Source organism: Cyprinodon variegatus, unplaced genomic scaffold (assembly GCF_000732505.1).
Source record: "Cyprinodon variegatus isolate N-32 unplaced genomic scaffold, C_variegatus-1.0 Scaffold229, whole genome shotgun sequence".
NCBI classification, from domain to species: Eukaryota; Metazoa; Chordata; class Actinopteri; order Cyprinodontiformes; family Cyprinodontidae; genus Cyprinodon; species Cyprinodon variegatus.
The window spans coordinates 30,071-46,979 of NW_015150682.1; the positions used below are offsets into that span (position 1 = coordinate 30,071).

General features: G+C 37.7%; 1 protein-coding gene across 1 annotated transcript in view; it reads right to left on the reverse strand.

The window, feature by feature from the left end:
• Nucleotides 1-16,909, reverse strand: part of itga10 (integrin subunit alpha 10) — a 41,779-nt gene that overhangs the window by 15,571 nt on the left and 9,299 nt on the right. The window contains exons 2-8 of the mRNA XM_015381248.1: nucleotides 12,477-12,588; nucleotides 12,281-12,390; nucleotides 12,103-12,191; nucleotides 7,872-7,986; nucleotides 6,485-6,612; nucleotides 5,734-5,882; nucleotides 25-175 (exon numbers count right to left, since the gene is read on the reverse strand). Of these exons, the coding sequence (XP_015236734.1) occupies nucleotides 25-175; nucleotides 5,734-5,882; nucleotides 6,485-6,612; nucleotides 7,872-7,986; nucleotides 12,103-12,191; nucleotides 12,281-12,390; nucleotides 12,477-12,588 (854 nt within the window). The remainder of the gene's footprint in view (nucleotides 1-24; nucleotides 176-5,733; nucleotides 5,883-6,484; nucleotides 6,613-7,871; nucleotides 7,987-12,102; nucleotides 12,192-12,280; nucleotides 12,391-12,476; nucleotides 12,589-16,909) is intronic.

The window sequence follows — 16,909 nt, forward strand, 5'->3', positions numbered from 1 at the left end:
CGTTAGGGGTCATATAGCACTCACAGCTATGGCGTATCTGGTGATGTTTCTGCTTTCACATTCATCCAGTGCTTCTGGAAGCTCGTCCCCGTCATGCGACTCCCCATCTGTGACCACAATCATCACCTTAGTGGCGCCCTCCCTCGCTCCACGATCAGCACTGAATGCCTCGGTGCTAAAAGAGACACAAACAGCGCCTTTAAAGCGGCTGAACATGCAAAACTATGATGGATTTATAGCAGGAAGAAGGAGAGAGGAAAATGCGGTTGTGAAAAGTGTGAAATGGAGGAAACCCAGGAGGATCCAGTAACTTGGGCTCTTACAAAGACAAAATATACGTCCTTTACGTGATAATATACAATGTCAAGGGTTTGTCTCAAGAGAACAGCCATCTAATAAAACATTGAAACTTTGGATTTGATTTCTCTGCCAGAATCAACCGAAGTTTTATGTGGAGCCTTTCAGATCTTTATTAACAGCCGAACACACTAACCCAGCTTCCAGTTAACTCACAGTGGTCACTGCATACAGCTTGCATGTGTCACTGCACACAGCAACCACATTTGTGCATTCCCTTGTAGTTTAGCTATAAACCCAAATGACAAATACACCGACGGCCTCATGCCACACCCTGTTTGTCTGCAAGAAACCTGTTCTCACTGGGACCTGGTTCAACAGTTGAATGGGGTTGGTAAGCCTCAGACCAGCACGAACAAACACACACGCAGACACTGCCTAGTCACCACTGGTGATCTCAGTCATTTTCAACTCTAACTGCAGCCCAGGCCTAAATATAACATTGTGGTCAGCCACAAGAAACTTGGAGTTAAAAACAACCGGTTCCCTGTGCAGCCTGCAAATAACAGAGGGTAAAAAGAGAGAGAAGAAAAACAGAAAAGAGAAAAATCGGTAGAAACTGAAGCAAGAAATAATTACGAAAACGTTCATGAGACAGTAAATAGATCCCACCCACGAAAGAGACAGAGGAGGTAGAAAGAGAAATCTAAAAATAAAATATTAAATACGCTTATCATGAAAACAACAAGGCAGAAAATAAAGAGGCACAATCGTTTTAATTAAATAAAAAGAATGTAGGTGGAAAGAAAGGAAAAATAAAATAAAATACTAAAAGGAGATGAAAGAACAGAGAAAGTAAATGGAGCTAATTGGGAGGCCTGGCTGGTTTTACAAGGCAGTTTATGGAGTCTCAACAGTGGTAATAACACAGCACAGGAGCCTGGGCGTGCTTTTGTTTGTGGGTGTCTGAGGGACCCTGAGACGGTCGGGTCAACAACATCTTCAATGGTTTATCCACTTGTAAGATGCTTTTTCATGTTTATTAAGCAATCAGCTTGTTAGCTTATACGCTTTACAAAATAACTGTAATAAATACGCTGTTAACATGTGCCCAAATGGGAGTGTAAAATATAAATGTTTTTTATCAAAGAGGGAGGAACACTATATTCATTATCAATGCTTACTTCACTTTATAATGTTTCACATGATATTTTTCACACTTGAATTTGAAAGGAAATGCCATTTATCTCAATCAATGGCTAAGGGGGTGTTGGTGTAGCGTCTGTGTGAACGTGAGCGCGCAGCAGTTTGGAAGCCGCATCTGCGCACTTCCATAGTTAGTCAAATTCTAGAACAATTATGATCTGTTTGCAATATGTATTTTTATATAACATTAGACTATATATATGCAGAACGTTTTATTGTAAGTGATAGTTTACAGAGCTGCACCAACAACTGAAGGAAAAAAGAAAGATGTCTCAAACAGTAAAAATGTAAAAGTAGTATCAATTAAAAAGAAAAGATGCATCTTTATTTGTAATACATATTAAAAACTGCCTGTCTAAAAGTATTTATTATTTTTAAAGTAGTAGATGAAAACGTCTTTATTGCATCACAGTAGTCAAACTCTTCTTTTTCATGGCTACAGAAGTCCTAGTTCATGTCATTTCAGATTTCATCTCATGTTTTCATCCGTCACTGATGGAGACAATTGTTTCTTTCTCCACTGATCTTTTTCCACACAAGCACTGCTAATATAGTGTTTGCTATAATGCAACCATTAAACCAGCCTCTCTGTGTCCTTATCTTTTTCTCCTGTCATTCTAGGGGAGTTTTGACCAACTCTTTTTTTGCAATCTAGCCTTAGTCCATTGATGTTTGTGGGCATTCTCTTCTAGAACAGCATTTTAGGTTAGAGAAATTTGGACTTTAAGTGAAATGCTGCAGAAACTGATTATTTTCAATTAAGGCTACAACAAGCTATTATTTTGCTAAGCGATTAATCTGTCGATAATTGTTTGGATTAATGTATTAAAAATCGGATAGCAAAATGTTCCTTAAAGAAGACTTTTTACAAAATTAAATAATGCCACTTGAGGAGTTCTGGAAAGAGCATATTGACAGATAAAGCAGATTTNTCTAAACTCAAGTTAATGATTCACTGTTTACTAAATGAATCAGATTAATTGTTTCAGCCCTATTTTCAATATATTCAACCATTCTTTTGTTTAATTCAGCAGTGGAGTTCCTCTGTCAGGCTTAGTTGACTCTGTCACTGCAAAGAAGACCTAAAGCTTAGCCTTCCTACCACCACGCTGTGTAGCTGAAAAACAGTGCTGCTATGCTGTCTCCTTGAGCCCCAATCACCCTCAGCAGATGACCGCTCACACTGAGCCTGGTTCTGCTGGAGGTTTCTTGCTGTTAAAAGGGAGTTTTACCTCTCCACTGTCGCTACAAGCATGCTTGGTGTGAGGGATTGCCTGCAATTTAAGGAATTGGTGAAATCAACTGGTTTTCCTTAGATAGAAACTTTTAACCAATCTCTGTAAAGTGCCTTGAGATGACATGTTGTGACTTGGCCCTATACAAATAAATTGAATTGAATTGATTCATTTCGATACGTTCTGCTTATCTGGGATGGATGGATGGATGGATGGATGGATGGATGGATGGATGGATGGATGGATGGATGGATGGATGGATGGATGGATGGATGGATGGCATTTCAATAAGCATTTATCAACTAGCAAGCTGGAAGGCTAAGCAGGTATGTTGCATGAAAGAGCTCTTTTGTATCCCGTTAATATCCTCATACAGCATATTATTTCACAGTGAAACATAACTTCTTGTGATGTCTTCTACCTTGAGGATTTGTAAATGTTTTAAATGTTTCAAGTAAGCATATAATTTATGTGCTGTTGAATGGCGCTTCTAACTTGCAGCTAAATATAATCTCTCCTGTATGCTGAGCTGCAGAAATTTAACTGTATAATGATTAAATCTCAAGAATCTCATTATCAAAATAAATTCTACTGACAGAATCAGTTTTTGCTCTTTGAGTTCTTGCAACATGGTAATGGAAAAGGTTAAAAGCCAAGCATGCAGTTTAAAAGGTTAAAGCTGAGGTTAGAAGGTCAGCATATGAATCCTATGAATGTTTTCCTTTATAAATTGCTTTGATTGTAAAAATTTTATGTATTTAGCTCTTTACCCCTTATGTATGTGTGAAGGTGCATCAGTAGGAGTTCCTGAGTGTATTTTCACAGCTGCAGGAGCTCTAGCTGGCTGACCAGGCAGTGCCACACCCTCAGTCTTGCTGACCCAGCTACCAGTTCACCCAACTCAGCTAATATTGCTGCTTTTCTACCCCATCATGTTTCTCCTTGGTGCCAACTACACTATCAGTTCATCGGTGTTAGAGAATAAGGTGTGGACGTGTTTGTGCAAGTTAAATCCAGGTTACTCACCTAATAATAACATTAAACCAATAGATTCTCTTTTTACTATTTGTTGTTTCAGTGGTTTTGTTTCCAGTTGCTGCTTTTCTAATACTGTTTGAAGGTTTCTCCAAAACCTGTCCATCTTTAAATGTGGCAGAAACAAGCCTTTCTAATGATTGAAGCTCCAAGATTTCCCTCCCCAAACTGGCAGCTATGGCCACAGCTCATGTCTGGGTGTGGTGCGCTGTGTGGGTTAGACTTTTTGAGAGGAATTAGATACTTTAAGGCTTTTCACCAGTCCCTGAACTTTTAATTTATAAAGAAACAATCTGGTGACTGTGGAGGCTGTTGCAGTACAGTGAACTCATTGTAAGGTTCAAGAAAGCCATTTTAAATTTTAATTGGAGACATGCTGCAATATTGTGCTAGAAGCAGCTTTAGACTATGGGGACAGTGTGGTCATAAAGGTCATAAAGAGGATCAAGTACGCAACAATACCCAGGCTGCAACGTTATGTTATAGTTCGCCCCTTTAGAGTTCTTTTTGAGTTTCTTTTTGAGTTTTCAGTTATTCATATCATTCTGTTTTCTTGGTCATCGGTTATTTTCTGTTTTGTGATTATTCCTTTTCATTTGTTAATTAGTTGATTAGTTGTTTTCTAGTTGTAAAGTAGTGTTGTAAGTGTAGTAAGTAGTGTTGTGTTTTTTGTGTTGCCCCCTTGTGCCAGTCTCCTTTCCCCTAGTTTCTAGTTGCTTATATCTACACCTGCTTCCTGTTAGCTGATTATCCCAGTCTTTGTTCAGTCCCCCATATATACAGCTCCTGTACAGTTCCTCAGTGCTTGTTTTCACATCATTACTTTGCTCCTCATGTGTGTTTATCCCTGGCGTCCCCTGGTTTTTGTTTTTTCTGTATTTTGTTCCTGTATTTGTGTTTCTGTTGCCATTTGCATTAACTCCGCAAGAACTCATCTCTGTGTTTGGGTCCACAACCAAATCCACCACCTTTTTAACAAGTTAAAATACCAACTGGTTTGTACCAAAGGGCCATAAATAGAACTGTTTGCAGATAAACTTTCCATTTTGGGATTAGGATAACTTTCAATCATGTTAAAAAAGCATAAAAGTGATGTTCTCAGTTAAAAATGTGATATCTTTAAAAATACAATTAGTTTTTCTGAAGGGAAAGGCCTTCAGTTAAGGGTAATCAGACTGGAAAAAAGGGCGTAGAGACAAGGGGAATTGAATATTGAAGATCCAACCGCCTACAGCTGCATTGAGGACTACACCTTTGCACACAGTGGAACTGCCCCACAGAAATAATTATGAAGTTTGGTCAGATATTATATTTTTAAGCAATAATTAAATATCATGTTAGACTCATACCAAGGTATGAGGAAGGATTGTATTGGAGGAAAAAACATGTTCCTCTGTTACACTTTACACTTTAAGAGAAAAAGAAACCCTACAATGTGTTATAAACTTTTTTTTAAGCACATGCAATGTAATATGGTCATGGATAAATAAAGGTTTGGATGATATGTCTTATCTTTCCCCACTGTTTGGTCATAAAGGGGACTTTTCTATCATGACTTAAGTCCTACAGGAGTTATTTAAATACTCTGAGCTATTCTGTGAAAAAAACTAATGACAGAATGTTGTTAGAGGAAACAAACGCCAATAACAGCTCTAAAATAGGCAGTGATAAATGTGGATCAACAAGTCATTGACTGCTTCTTCTTTTTTTTATGTCTGTACTATGTTTAAAAATAAAACCCCCTAAAAATCTTGATTTCCTGTCTCCTCTGTTGTTATGCCATCTTTGTTTTTTTTCCCTGTTAACAGTCACTGTCTACCTTTATATGACAGGCGTATACAGCATGCATAAAAGAAGGACAACTATGTCACATAAAAAAATGCAGAAACCTCCAATTATTTTCAGTCATATGTTCTGTGTTTTAGAAGAATGTTCTAAGAACAGTAACTAACAGGCCTACCAGGCGACTTTGATGGCGGATGCAGTACGTGTCTCCCGTCCCTCTTGTCGGCTGATGTTCTTGGCAGCGTCCACCACCTCCTGTGTGGTCTGGTAGTCCTTCAGAGACCACTCATGGACTACTATTTCTGCATACTGCAGTATACCAACCTGGATGAAACACGCAAACAAACAAGCATTTCAGAAATGGTGAATATTCACGTCTGTACCTGCACATATCTGGGCACAAAATCCTCTAAGTCTCATGTTTTCTGAAGTGAAATATCTCTTTAAGCACAAACTCAGGCCTTAAAGCAAGCAGTACACTTGGGGAATTTTTGAATTCATTCAAAAACCAGAGGTATTTCCTTTTCACCTCATGCTGCCTGCTACCCAATACCCCCCACCCTCCCTTTTCATAGCTCAAACCCCACTCACTCTTCTTGTTATTCAGTTCAAGTAATGTCCCTACAATGCTCTCTCTCTGATTTTTTTTTTTCTTCTAAAGAAACATTTTAGGGTTCTTGTCCTCTGACGTTATTGCAGTAGTTCATTCTGGTCATATTTGCCAAACTACCTCCAAATTTTACTTGGTTATGTTTTTGAGCATTTCACTCAAAAACATGCTTGTGTTCCTGCTCCTGGCAACAAGAGGCGGTTCTCTGAGATCTAAATGTTATTTTACTTAAACTCAAACCCACAAGTTTCCATTACGAATGTGTATCATAATTACAGGCGGTTGCAACGGGTAAGCTCTAGTGAGGAGTGTGTACCTGCATCTGGTCCAAGCTAATGTGGAACTTGCTGAGGATGTTGCTGAGGAAGTTCTGGACCTCGGACCAGGGGTAGATGCTGTTTGAGCCGTCCACAACAATCACAATGTCCATGAAGGTCTGACACTCTGTTGTACAAGAAAAATTTTCACATACACCTTGAACTTGTTTTATTTATAACATTGCAATGACTAACTTCAAAGTATTTTATTGGGATTTTATGAGAAATAAAACCACAAAAAGTGAAACTGACATGTTTTGAACATTTCTTTTTCAGCTAAAAAATCAGTGAAGGGTGGTAGGCCTATATATTTAGCCCACTTAAAGTCTTATATTATGCTCTTTTAAGTCTTTTAGTCACCTTTAGGGAAGTACATGATGAAATAATGCCTTTGGAATTATTAGAGATCGAGACACTGACAATGACTTTGCAGCAGTAATAACAGCCTAAACAAGCTCATCCTGAATGAAACACACATGACTTATAGGTGTTTTTGTCTAAGGCTATGTTCAAACTAAAGGCCTTAATTCTCAGTTCTATTTTTTTTTTGTGTGAAATCTATTTGTTTTTGCGTTGCAGTTCAGATTTACAAATATATGCGACTTGTATGTGATCTCCCGTGCAAACTGCATTCATACAACACAAGAGCCCCGCATGCACAGCTTAGGACTCAATAACATCACAAGCAAGTGTTATCTGTGTTAACGGAAGTAAACATGGTTGGTAGTGCTGGTGCACATCCAGCAATCTTTCCTAACCTTAAAAACTCAATCTTTTCAAGATGGTTAAAAATAAAGACTGCTCTCTCTGTTATCGTCCATCATGGTTGTTATTTTTCCTCCCTGCTTCTGGTATCAAGACACAGAATAGTGGCCTTTGTTGAGTATTAATGATGTTCAGGTCGGATGAATGCAACCTGGCCGTTCAGACACAGGTCGCATTTAAAACTATCAGATTTGTATCGGATTCAAGACCACATAGCCAAGTGGCCTGGGTCGCATTGGAAAAAAATTAGATCTGTGTTGTTCAAACTGTCATGAAAAGATCAGATCCAGGTCGCATATGGGCACACAAATTGGATTTGGGCCAATTTAGGCTGTGGTGTGAACGTAGCCTAATAGGAGTAACGATCTTCGTGCGCATGGCTCTTTAAAAGCTGCTGTTTAATTGCAAAAAAACAAAAAGCTAAACCAAATTTCTCAAAATCAAAATAATAGTAAAACAAAAAGGAATGGGGATGTCTAAAGGTAACCAGCTGCACTTGATTTGGGTATTTTTTTCTATTTTTTTTTTTTACTTTACAATTATGTACAGTTTTTGATATAAAATCAACATAAAATATGTTGAAATTTGTGGTTGAAATAAGACAAAAATAGCCCAAATTACTTTGCTCAGTTGGAGCGATGGTTTTTCTCGGTTCCAGGTCATCACCAACAGAGGCGCAGATGCCGGTGCTGAACATTGATGTCCCACACTCCTGGGACCACAGAGGGGCACACGCCTGCCAAACAGAAGCACATACTCATGAACAAACATGTGAATCATCATATGTATCACAGGTGGGTGGATTTCAGACGTGTTTGCGGTTAGTGCAAGATGTTAGGTATCTGCGTTCTGCTCTGAAGATGTAGTAACTAGATGGTCATCAAATCATTTGGGCAAATGTGTCTGTGTGACACATTTATATTGACAGAAAAGAAAAACAGCAGGCAAAAATAAAACTAAACAAGTCATAAAAGGGAGTAAGTCACGGAAAGAAGCACAATCGTGTGGTTTATGGGACAGAAAATAAGGCAGTGGCGGGGGTGGGGGGTAGCTGGGGTCTATTGTTGACAAGCTGGCAGTCACTGCTGTCATGAGCGGTTTAACAGAGCTGGAAACCAAGAGAAGCAAAGCAATTTAAATCTGATTGTGCTAAATGTGGAGTGGCTTAATGTGGGGGGTGGTCTTATAAAAATGTTTCTGTTTTCAAAAGCCAGTTCTTTGGTTTTCATACTTGAAGAAAGAATGACGGCAGAACAAGGACTTAAAAGGGAAAATCTGCTGTAAAGTAACAAAAGGAGGGAGGGGTGAATAAGGGATGAAAAGAGGGTAAAATGAGAGAAAGAGAAACATCCTGGTTTCCCTTGCCCTGTCATTAACGATGGGTTTCTCCTCAGGCACACAGACAGGCAGCAGGGAAGAGATGGAGAGAATCATGGCATTAAACCACGAAGGGAGAAGATGGAGCGAAGCGAAAGAGGTGCTATGGCTTTTGGTAGGTCTGTCATTACAGAAGGGCCGGAGACGCATTCCAGTCCTGTTATAGACCTGACCACTGGGGTTGACATAAAAACTCTCAGACACACACACACACACACACTTAAACATATGCTCTCACTAAAGCTGCCTGAGCTGGCAGCCGTTTGTGAACTGTACACGACTCCACACCCGGAGTAGAGCAAAAATCCTGGCAGAAAACACAAGCACACACAACCGCTGACTGGCTGAAGCAGAAATGTGTTTTACTGCAGAAATCAGGCCAAGAGAGCAACAATGAGACATAAAGCTGTTATTATCAGAGCTTTAAAGTTAAGCTTAAACTGGAGAAAGGCCTGTTTATCTCACTCTGACCATCAGGGAGTGTAACAGAAGCTAAACTTAATCTGCTCTTCTCCTGGCTCCAGTTTTTTGGAGCTAACAACTAAAGCTGTTAGTTCATCTATGCTGTAAATAAATATTTTTCTTCATAAAATATTTCAGTATTTTTCAACGGTATTGGCTTTATATTTAATGTGTCTTACGATTGTATCTGTAAAAGTTAACCATACTTGAGAATTAGAAGAAAAGGTATGGTTTGACTAAAATGTTTATATTGAACTGTTGAACATATCGGAGCAACTAAAAAAAAAAACATTGCATCTTACTGCAATCACAGCTGCCAGTCTTTCATCGTGTGTCTTTATCAGCTTTGAATATCTGAAAAAATGCTATTTATGATCTATTGTTGTTCCAACCTACAGCCAAATTGGTCAGCTGGATAGAGTGCACGCCTTTAATCTAAAATGCTTCAGTCTTTCCATTGATTATCATTTGTACATCGGTCTGTTCATTGACTACATTATTGCAGCAGGAAAATTATGTTTTGAACTAAAACATTCCATCAGGAATTTTGGGTTGTATGCTAAAATCTTCCATATTAAGACAATAAAAGACCTGAAATATTTCAGTTAGTGTGCAATGAATCTAAAATCTATGAATTTTCAAGTTTTATGATTACATCATGGAAAATAATGAACTTTATCACAATATTCTAATATTTTGAGAAGGACCTGTATAACCCTCATGCCCGCTGGCTTACAGTACACAGTTTGGTTTTAGCCAATCTCAGTAACAAATGAAATAGCAGCAGATATTTTGAGAAACCTCAACAACATGCACTTTTACATCATTGTAGTTCCTCAAAGATGTAGGCTATTATTGGAATCTGAGCGGGTGTGATATTAGCAGCCACATGTACGCCCTCCTGTTCTGCCCTGTTTATTTTGGTTTAGCTCTTGGCTCAGCAGCTCTTACTTTCATCACATCTATATTTACCACCTTAAACCATGATATTTGCAGATCTGTTTTGTGTTAATCTTAAACTGTTGAAGCGCTACTAGATGGGTTCTAATGTGTGAATGTACAAATATAATGAGAACTAACCTGCAGGCCAGGCTATCGTTATGCTGTCAACACACTCCCTCACCACCTCTCTCTGTATGCAGAGAGAAGGGTGTTCAGCCTTCCATAATCTACTACAACCTCCTTCAGTCAAAGGTTGTTCCTGGAGCATCACTGTGTCAGATCGTGGACGATTTCTCTGTCGTGGGTCAAATAACCATTGGTGTCTTTTGCAAACTTTACAGGCCTGTGTGAAGTACTAGTGAGAACTTCCGGCTGTTTCTGCCAGCTGGGATTAAGTTACTGATGTACTTCACAAAGGATCCTCTGCACAGAGAGGTTAAAAATGTCCAGAAAAAACAAAAACTGCAAGTCAGTTAGCATCTGACCTGACACCATGTCTGGACCTGCTGCCTTGATGGTGTTAATGTGTCATATGATGGCTGTGTAAAGGTGCAGCTGCAGGATGAGAGACTAATGCAGCACCTCAGGCTAATAGGGATGTTCGGTCTCTCTGCAGCTTGAAAAATCAAACCTTGAGAAGATGCTGCCATTTCCTAAGTATCCCTTACTTTGTTTTGGTTTATTGCATATATCTCCAATAAATGCTTAATGTTTGTGGATGTAAATATACAGTGAAACAGCTCTAGTTTTGCAATGCAGGCAAAAAGAATAACCATCAGGTTTTATCAACTATCATCATATTTTTAAAAGTAGATAACTTTTTTTAATTAACTTTGAAATAACTAAACAAACCGCTATAGCTGCTGCCTGTTTTATACTGTGTATCTTTCTCTTCATACTTGAAGGTTGTCATTATCTGTCTTCATCAAACTTGCTTATTTTCCCAGCAGAGAGCTTTGTTTTCTAAATGTACGTTTGCTTAAGGGTTCCTCGTGTTTAAACATTAGGAGGCTCCGCTTTGGGTTTTCCAGTTTATATAGTGATAACTAGTTCCAAATTTTAAATAGAAAAACTTTCCTTATTGAATAAATGCTCTTTTCACAGTGCACTGTCTTTGAATACACAGTGAAACATCTTTTCATTAAAACTGTCCATTTGTTTGCTGCTTGGAGGTAGCTGTAGCAAACTGTTTTATATTGATTTTAGTCTGAATCTGCTCTCAGCCGTCCGCTGGTTGGGGCAGAATGTTACCTGTCCTGAAACTGCTTCTGAGCCATTCAGAGTCAAAATTGTCCTCACTTTGTGTGCAAAAACAAGGGATCTGACCTTGATTTCACATATATCAACATTACTAGAACTTTTAAGAAAGGAAATCCACTGAGATATTACCACAGATGGTCCTCTTGGAACTTTTTTCTTCAAATTCATTTTAATTTTGTGCTATTCTGCTTTGTTTTACTCCTATACTGCAGTCTCTTTTACAATAGACCTACTCTTCAGCATTGCAAAGTCATTTCTGGGCATTTCCTCTCTGGTCTTCATTAAACCAGGGAGTTTTTTCAAGATCGTGGTTGGAAGCATGTCAGCTCTCTGGGATTTACCAGAGATGTAGACAAGGTAAACAGGCAGGGAAGCCGGTCTAATGCTGCCAGTTGTGGCAGAAAACTTCGATCCCATCTACCAACATAGCTTACTGTCCGTTCTCTGGTGATCAAAATAGATGTAAAGCTTCTCTCAAAGAAAACCACGGGCAATAACTATATCAGTTCTTTCATTAAAATCTTTTGAAATATTTTTGTTTCCATCGTTATATTCTCAGTTGCCATTGGGTCTTGGAAAACCTTCTACTTTTACTTGACTTTTGATATACGGTAACAATGTTTAGCTGTAAAATTCCTGTCATCCCTATATGACCTTTCTTAGTATATAGAGCTAAAAACATAATGTATATAGACACAAAACAGGCTTCTATTCAAGCAAACAAATTTGTATATTTTATTGAAGTATTAAAGGAGCACACAGATTATTAAAAAAAGAAGGGAATACATGTCTAATTAGAGAGCCAACTTACCAAAAATCCATCAGGTGAGTCTGGTGTGAGGGTCATTCCAAGATGAGAATTCCTCAGGTTTTTAGAAACGTTACGCAGAGCAGTTTCACCTAAAACAGACAAAGATTACATTAACATCTGGCCATAATCTTTAATATTGATGCTTTAATCATTTTATTTAGGTTCTTTTTTCTCTTACCAAGGTTTACTTTACTACAGTTTGAGTTTTTTTCCTCCCCTACCACACATTTGTACACATCTCCTTTCCTGTTGTTGGGTGGCCCATCCCAGGGTGCACCAACAAGCATCCTGCAGAAGCATGACCCAGTTATCATCAAAACACCCTACTTTACTGAAATGCTCTTATCTTTACCTCCTCTCACACAAATACGTACAGTTTCTCTCCTTCTGCTTCATGCTGAAGGACAGAGAAGCCAAACTGGGTGTCCTCGGGACCGGTGAAGACACGAGGATGTTTGACATCTATGTTGAAACATTGACAAAACCCTGGAAGACACAGCAAACAAAGGATGCAAAGGTTAAAGGCTGCAACTAACTATCATTTTGAAAATCAATTAATCTTTTGATTATTTTTTTCAGTTAACCGATTAATAATTAGATAGCCAAAGGTTCCTTAAAGAATTCTTTTTTTTTTTTATGAAGTCAGGTGAAAAAAACTTTTTCACTTGAGGAGTTCTGGGTAGAGCTTATTGACAGACCTTTTTTTTATATCTTAAATGCAAAATGTTAATACGTTTCTTTACAATTGTGATATAATTACTGCTCAAAGTGGGTGGCTTTGTCGCTAAATGCATGTTTTAGAGTCTCCATAATCCTGTTAACCATTAATTGATTACTAAATTGGTTGACAATTATTTCAATAACTGATTAATTACATTTAGTCTGATTAATTGTTTCAGCCCTAGTTAAATGTTACAATCTGAAACAAAATGATAAGAAACACATTAAGATGGGAGCATATCACCCCTGTTTTATCTTCCTGCATTGGATTCCTGTTCATTTTAGAATAAAAATTTCAATGTTTGTTTTTAGAGCTTTCCCTGTACAGGAGTAAAAATTAAAACACTGGGGTGACAGGTCTTTCCCAGTGGTGTAATGTTCCACTAGATCTTCGCTTCACCTTCAACCAGGGTTCCTTTAAATCTAAACTCAAGACGAATGTGAATCTCTAATTCTTGTATTGTACTGGCATTGTATTTTCACTCTGAAGGGCTTTAGTCACCTTAACCTGTTGTCAAGCATTATATAAATCAATCAGTCAATCATCTTTTCGGAGTGGGAATGTTAACTTACCCTTTACTTTAAAAATAACCCTAAAATTAGAGCAAAACATCCAAAACATGGTTGAACATATTGTTTATTTTCTCGTCATTTTGTTTTATTTGCAGAGATTTGAAAGACGGGAAAGAAGAGGTATGTAAAGATGAATAGAGAAATTGAAAACGGGGATTCAGATAAAGAAGAAGTTCAGTCGAGGGAAAAGAGGCGCAGGAGAGAAGCAAAGCAGGGAAGGGTGTGGACTAGAAAAACCAAGAAGCATAGTAAGCTCCCTGTTATGACACACAAGCCTGCCCTTCATAGATGGTGGGGGATAGAGAGCAGCAGGATGGACGGCAAACCACCGAGCTGTTACACATAAACCAAAGCACAGTTGCTGAAATTACAGTTTGAAAAGTTTACATCTCATGATATTCATGGTGGATATCACCTCCAACCCCACAGAATCATATGTGCTGCATTTTGTCGATGGCTGCTAATTCAGCTTCAAGTTTAAAGATCCGAGATAAGTTATATTCAAACATATAGCTCAATATCTCTGGATTTATTTCTTAATTTCAAACTTTAAATTTCCCAAACCGACATTGGTCTATTAACTGAGTTGAGATATAACTGTTTTATACATAAATTTTCTGGCTTTTTGGAGAAATCTTACTCTACATTTATAGGTATAAGATGATCAATATCATCCATCATTAACATCTACTAACATCTAAAGTCAGAGTTGTTCTGCAGTGCGAGCCCTATTACATGGAACAATGAATGGTATTTTACTTTGATCAGTTCTTATGCAGCATAACATTAAATATATATATTTAATCAAAGGATATTTTTTAGGCACTGACATTTTTTTCACAGTGGGGTTTTCATCCACTTACATGATCAAACCAGAGTTTTTGAATCCATTTATTTTATAAATTGTAAGAGATCACTGCCGTAACTGTTAACTTAAACATATTTTAAAGTGAAATTTTGTCTGAATAAAAAGCAGTTTTTGAGATGCAGTTAGCCTGTTGTTTTAAATTTCAACAGCAAGAAAAAATGCAAGAAAAAAAAACATCCTGCTGTGCTATTTCCTTGCTTTACAAGGAGAAAACAGGGAAAGCAAAAGAAAGAAAATGATCCTCTCATTCAGTGAACAATATTTAAATGGTGCTCATTCTTCACACAGATGTGCAAAATATGCAACACGTGCAAATACAACAATGGTCAAATAAATCAAATGTTTAGCACATAATTCTTCACACTCCATGTACTTATCATCAAATCTGACAAATTTCAACAGTTAATCTTTCTTGAAAGTATGGGGGAGGTAAAAACATCTCTTAGTATCTCTATACCAAACCTGTTTCTCTTTGCTATGGTGGGATGTTGTTTTTGCAATTTAACCAAAAGCATCTGTATTTTACCTTTAAAAACTGTGTAGTGAACAGATTTGCAATCCATCACAACTGAGTGCACATTACCTTCTGCACTGGTGGGTATGTTTTGCACCAGCATGTCACTGTTGCTGTTTACCTTGCAAATGGCCCACTAAGGGAGAAGATGTGCCCTGATGCACACAGAAAAAGGCCAATAATCAGAAACGGTAGATAGATACTTTAAACCTGAACTCCAGAAGCTCCTATGGCTAATGCCTTAATGTAGATTTCATTTTCAGGGGATTTTATGTGATAGGAAAATAAAGGTACATTGAAATTATAGGGGGAAAAAAGGCTAAGATTTTGACTTCAAAAATATGATTTTTTTTATTGTATTCAGTTTGCTTTGTCCCTGAATTCCTGAATTAAATCAAGTGAAATAAATATATATACAGAAAGCAGTAACTACTGCGTACCTGTGTGTAAATTGATGTGTGTATAAATCCGCTATAGTTTGAAAGCGTAAGAGGTTTGTTAAAGAGCCTTCAGTAATCAACCAACATCATGGAGACTAGATGGACCAGGGAGATGTTATAGAGATGCTACAGGAAGAGTTTGGTTATGAAACTATATCCAAGGATAAAAATCACTGCCTGAGCACTGCTTTATCTGTCATCTGAAAATAAGGAGTATGAAGCAGCTGCAAACCTACAAAGACAAAGCTATTCACCAAAACGTACAAGCTAGAAAAAGGACAAGAGCAGAGATCCTCCAAGAGGTTTATAGGAACCCTGGAGGAGATGCAGAGATCTAGACCAGGTGGGGAAATCTAGTGCCAGGGCAACTAGCAGCTCCTTAAAGAAAACAACAGTTTTGGACTTCTGTTTTGTGCTGCAATACAAACTGTATACCAAATATATTGTATACATATACTTTACCAAATATATTGTATATATACTGTACCAAGTATACTTTATATATACTGTACAAAATATCCGGATGGAAACTGCACAGTAGAAGTTTGTAAAATTTAAAATCTGTTGAAGAAAACCCACTTATGTTGCTTGTATATCATCTGTAGCTGTCATTCCTTTTAATTTCTTCATAAACATTTTCTACCAAAATGAACTGCTTCACAGAAAAATTATCTTAAACTCAACCTCCAGATAAAACCCTCCTCCAATCTTGACACTTGATAATTTACTCCAAAAATTTAGCTCCAAAAAAAAAAAAGTTAGTGTTAAAAGCTTCTATAAAAAAACATAAGAAATCTTTCTAAATACAATTGACCTCACTTGCAATTTTGCAAACTTTCAGGTTAATTTGCAGAAACTCCCTCAGTCTCAGCCTGTTATTTGAACTGGGAACATGACTGGATTGTGTGAGAGTACACAACATTTTGCGGTAATATCCTGCAAAAACGCACATTATCCTTGTCCAGGACAATCAGGGGGAGTCCACTTGGTTCAGAGGGGGAAACTGGATACATTCAGTGTGTTTCTTCCATTTCTGCTTTTCTCACAGACCTCAGTTTCTTCCACCTACTTGCAGATGCCCTGTCTGGTATTATCATTGAGCTTGAAACATTCTTCTCTGTTTTGTGTTCAGATTTGCTCATTGGGGACTCGTAGCTAGAAAGATCTGTAGATTTATCCAAGAAAACAACATGCAAGTAGTGGAAAAGATTCCTCAGGTAATTCTGGTTCTGTTGCTTTAATCAGTTTAATCAGATGGATGAACATGATGTCTCTTCACGCCATACTTTTCCCACAAGTCAAGCTGTTTTGACTGTAACTGTATCTAATGTCTACAGCTTCTACAATACAGCTTGAATCTCAGTCAAACACCTGCAGTCATTTAAGATTTCCGGTAGTTTTCTTTTTTGTGTTCCAAATGCACAACTGTGTTTTAAGTTAGTGGGAAATTTGAAAAAATGTGAATTAAATTAAAAAAAAAAAAAACGAAGTGTAGAAGCCTCCTGGATTTACACAGCTGAGCCGAATAAATCATACGTGACTGGTGATAATATTAATGTCTTCATTTTAATCTGACATAAAAACATCCACCCTCCAATGTTTTCCTTCTGCTGAAATGTTGGTCTTGTTTTATATGTGCCTTTCTTGTGCGGAGGTGTTTTTTTGATATCTCAAACTGAAACCTGAAGTTGA